General features: G+C 57.7%; 1 protein-coding gene across 1 annotated transcript; it reads right to left on the bottom strand.

The window, feature by feature from the left end:
* Nucleotides 1–13: 13 nt before the first annotated feature.
* LOC102400353 (spermatogenesis-associated protein 21) lies at nucleotides 14–4,020 on the bottom strand. Its single transcript, XM_045164708.1, has 10 exons — nucleotides 4,002–4,020; nucleotides 3,537–3,699; nucleotides 3,117–3,341; nucleotides 2,952–3,004; nucleotides 1,998–2,141; nucleotides 1,585–1,656; nucleotides 1,376–1,496; nucleotides 963–1,141; nucleotides 699–857; nucleotides 14–202 (listed from the first exon to the last, which is right to left on the bottom strand). Exons 1-10 carry the CDS (start codon nucleotides 4,018–4,020, stop codon nucleotides 60–62), a joined length of 1,278 nt encoding a protein of 425 aa, XP_045020643.1. The 3' UTR covers nucleotides 14–59.
* Nucleotides 4,021–4,560: the final 540 nt, after the last annotated feature.

Below are 4,560 nucleotides of genomic sequence, written 5' to 3'. Positions count from 1 at the left end.
TCCGTGTCCGCTCCATGCCCGCCCCCACTACGAGCTGCCTGTTTCGCTCAGCAAACACTTTATTTGTATTTGTACAATTTCTTCGTAGCAGGTCTCTGCAAATAGGCCGGAGAGGGGGAGAAGGGTTGCTTCTGGATCAGAGTTGGGGGAGAGGGAGCCAGTTTCGAAGGGCACATACACCCTAGTAGCTGGCTGGCGAACCCTGCGGAAGCGCGGAGGGGGCGTACGGAGGGTCAAGCTTGCGGCTCGGATTAGAGACGCAGGGTTAGTTCCACCTAAGTCCACCTTTCTGCCGGCCCATTTCCACCAGTCCTGCCTCCTACCTGGGTCCCCCGCCCCTTTTTCTTATGCCCCGCCCTATCCTTAGTCGATCCTTAGTCGTGCTGTAAAGAACAATATCGCATAGGAACCTGCAATGTTAGGTCCGTGAATCAAGGTAAATTGGAAGTGGTCAAACAGGAGATGGCAAGAAGAGTGATCTCTTATTGCATCTCTCCCGGTCAGGTCCCAATTTCTTGTAGTTCTGCTTCCACTCTACCCGTCCCTCCTCTCCCCGCCCGTCTGTCCCATTTATCTGTCGGGTTCCCGCTCTGTCTGCCCCGCCTCTATCCTCTTGGTCCCGCCCCATCATCACATGCCCTGCCCCTTATCTACATAACCCGGCCCCGCCCGCTGGCCCTGCCTGTGTCGACTTTCACCTTGGCTGAGCCGCCCGCTCTTGGGCGCGTGCTTGGGGCGACTGGGCTGGTACGACTTGGGAAGTCGGACGTCTGGGCGCGGAGTTCGGCTCTGCGTGTGGGATTCTGGCTGCGTCCCCCCGTTCAGGCTAGGTATCTGGGAGTAGGGGCTGCACGCTCCTGGGGCGAGGAAGCGGGTAGAAGGAAAAGGAGGGGCCCTTCCTGAAAACCGATTGTGAGAGAGAGTCCCCAGTCCCGCGGGTCCCCGCCCAGCCCCGGGCGCACCCGCTTTGTGCAGTCCGTGCAGCGAACGCGCCAGCTCGGCATTGGAGAGGCCGATGAGGCGCGCAGCCTGGCAGAAGAACGCGAGGCCCGCGTGAGAGCGCCCGCTGCGGCCGTGGCTGCGGGACCGACCTTTCCAGCTTGCGTTGAGCCGCAGAGACCGCTGCTTCTTGGAGTAGTAGCTTGAAGGAGAAAAGTGGGCAGCCGCCTCAGACAGCGTCTCCCCCCAGTCTTCTTCATCTCACCCTCGAGGAAACTAAAGTGGGACAGGAATCTGATCGGGGGCAACTCGGCACCCAGGAAACTGACCCAAAATTCAGGCTCTCCTCTCTGGGGCAGGGACATCTGGGGACTCCTGAACCGGGCAGTCTGCTCCCCCTATCTTGGGCCTCGAAGCTGGGTCCGGTTGTGCACACCTCATCACCTCCCGTACCGACTTGAAGGGCACATAGCCCAGACTCATCAGCTTGAACAGCATCTCTAAGAAGAGGGTTTGCAAGCCCTGGGGGTCATAGGCCCAGCTGTTCCTCACCTTGCCTAGGGGCAGAGAACATGGGGGAAGGTAAGGAAGAGCCTTCCCCAGGCCAGGCCCACCCACTCCTGCCCCACCAGCCTTGCCCCTCACCCAAGCACTGAGCCAGGTGGTGGCTGTCAGTGAGGACACCCAGGAAGTCTTTGAAGCTTACGGTTCCATCACCTTGGAAGAGAGAGAGGAGGGGGTGCTGTAGGTGCCTGACCCCCTGTAGAAGGCTTGCCAGCAGTTCTAGGCATCAGAATGTCCAGTCCTGCCTCTGGCCAAGCATTTTCTGAGGTCAAGTCAGGGAGAAAGAGCCCTTGCTGTGTGGGAGCCCCAAGTCAGGATGAGGATTATCACCGCAGAAATGTTTAGGGGTGAGGGGCTAGGTGTGGTGATCAGGACAGGCTTCTGGGAAGAGGGGACTTTAGAAAAGGATGAGACCAGGGATTTTGTGGGCAGTGGAGGCATTCTTCAAGGCTAGAGGTGGGAGAGGTCATGAGGGTAGGGACAGGGTCACCCACCATCCAAGTCCGCCTGCCTCAGAGCCTCACACATCTCCTGAGGGCTCAGCTGGACACCCACACTGCACAGGGCAGCTTTCATACTGCGCATGTCCACAGAGCCTGTTGGGCTGGAGCTGAACAGTTTGAAGACATCCTGGAATGCTGGGGGTGGGGAGGGGGCAGGCAGGCAAGGTGAACCCATGCACAGGAACCCTGAGATTCACCTACTCTAGCTCAGATGAGACTGAAGACTTGGGTTCACTGATTCCCTGGGCATTATAACTTCAGGTAAAGAACAGTGGTTGCTGTGTGTTGGTACCTGTTAAGTGTCTGTTCGGTTCTCATGTCCAAAAAGTGTTAAAAACTCTGTGTCCAAGACCACACCACCCATAGGGGCCATGCTGGGCTTTCTATTCGGGTGGTCTGGCTCTATAGCTCCAATGTCTGGAGGCTTCAGGAGCCCTGCTGGCAACCTGGCCTGTAGCAGGCACTGACAACTATTGATGAATAGAATGATTCTGCTTTGAGGGACCCCTGGCAATATCAGAGCATGATCTTTGTAGGGACACTGGGGCCCCCAAATGTAGAAGTGGTTCCTTCCACCTCTACTTCCACAGCCCTGAACCCCAGAGGGGCAGGGACTTCAGATCCTTTTTTCCCATTGTTTCTTCCAGTTTCCCTTCTTCCTTTCATCCTGTACATCCATCTACCATCTCTCCATCCACTATCCACATACCTTGCTATCCAACAAGCCCTCCCTCCCTTCTTCACATACACATACACACACACACACACACGTACACACACGCACACACATGCACAGAGCCATAATCCCTGGGATTGCAGAAATGAGCAAATTAGACCGGCATGGAGAGGTTACAGTACAGTCACTGGCTTCTGCTGTGTCTCCAACCTCTTCTTCTCTGAGCACACCCTAGTTTTCCTCCCTGCTCCCAGTCCTGAGGCCCTCACCTGCCAGCTGCCGTGCTGTCAGGGGAAGCAGGTTCTTGTCTGCAGAGCTGCCTCTGGCAGGGGGAAGAGAGTGAAAAGGTCTTTGCATCTGCTGCTGAGCGATGCCAGAGTCAGGCAGGCTTTTCGACCCAGCACCCCAGCCCTGGTCCTGGTCCCTGCCCTCACCTCTGAGACCGGGTCTGAGGGTCTGACTGTACTGTGTGGGTGGCCTCAAGGCCCTTGAACTGTCTGGTCCTCTGGGAAGCCTGCTCAGCCCCTGTGGCCAAGGCGGCAGCTGGTTCCTTCTGGGTCAGGAAGGTAGCACATTGTTGCAACCTTCCCTTCTGGGTTCTGCCGGTCTGCTCCTGTCCTGGGTCTTGCGTGAACAGTCTTTGAGGCTTCTGTGGAGGCCTTGGAGGTGAGGAGAAGACAGGGCTGAGGGGTCCAGCCCATTTGAGTGTTTTGACTCCAGGGCACCTGGGACCAGACCTGTGGGTGCACAGCTTCACCTCCCAGGACCAGCCCCCTGCCAGCCTCTTCCCACAGCCCTCTCTCTGGGAGATTCTGGAAGCACTAGCTTGGAGGAGTGACCTCCGCCCTGGTCACCTGGATGTTCTCTTTGCCGATGGTGATCGCTTGGTCTTCCGCCCTCTGCTGCCTGAAAGGCAGAGTTGCACGCTCGGAGGCTGGGCCTGTCCCCCAGGCCTGCAGTCCCCCAGGCTGGGTTTGGGGTGGATCTGAACAACTGTCAGCAGGCGTGCGCTCCACCCTCACCACAGGCCTGCTCCTCTCTGCTGGGGAACCTGCACTTTTAGTCTTTTGAGTTTCTGCTCCCTTAAGGCATCTAAAATTTGTGACTCCATGCCAGAAGCTAACAGGAAGGCTGAGGTGCAGGGGAGAAGTAGGCCCCAGAGGCCCCAGGTCAAGGCATGGGAAGGTGGGGTCCAGCCAAGACGGGACTGTGGCTCACCTTACCCGAGGCCCCCTGGGCGGGAAGGAGCCCTTCCTCTGGGAAGATGTGTCCCAGTAGCCAGATGCCAGTGCTGGCCTAGTCCCTCCCCAGATACTCACCTCTGCGTCTCTTCTTCATCCCTCCTTCCAGCCACCTGCCCCCTTCTCTGGCCCTGGACCATTCTTGAGTGCTCACACGTGTTTCTTTAGTCGCTTCAGTCATGTCTGACTCTTTGCGACCCCATGGACTGAGGCCTGCCAGGCTCCTCTGTCCACGGAGATTCTCCAGGCAAGAATACTGGAGTGGGTTGCCATGCCCTCCTCCAGGGGATTTTCCTTACCCAGGGACTGAACCCATGTCTCCGGCACTGGGAGGCGGGTTCTTTACCATCAGTGCCACCTGGGAAGCCCACCCCTTCCTAATCCCATTCTCCCTGACCCTGGGCACCTCCCTCCTCAGCCCCCTCTCAAGGCAGGGCAGAGTTCTAAGGGTCTGCAAGGTAGGGCTTTCACTTGAAGGGGAGCCTTGGTCCGGAGGAGGTCTTGAGTCTCATTAGGCCCCAAGCCTCGGTGCTGTCTCCCCTTCTCTTTCTCCCTGACTTCCCTCTTCCTACCCACTTCCATCCCCACACTCCAAGTTCTCTTCCCTCTTGTTGCCATCTCCTCTTCCAGAAGCTTC

The sequence above is a fragment of the Bubalus bubalis genome, chromosome 3 (assembly GCF_019923935.1).
Source record: "Bubalus bubalis isolate 160015118507 breed Murrah chromosome 3, NDDB_SH_1, whole genome shotgun sequence".
Lineage (NCBI taxonomy): Eukaryota > Metazoa > Chordata > Mammalia > Artiodactyla > Bovidae > Bubalus > Bubalus bubalis.
Note: the sequence above shows the minus strand (reverse complement) of the source record. Positions and strands in the feature narration are given on the sequence as shown.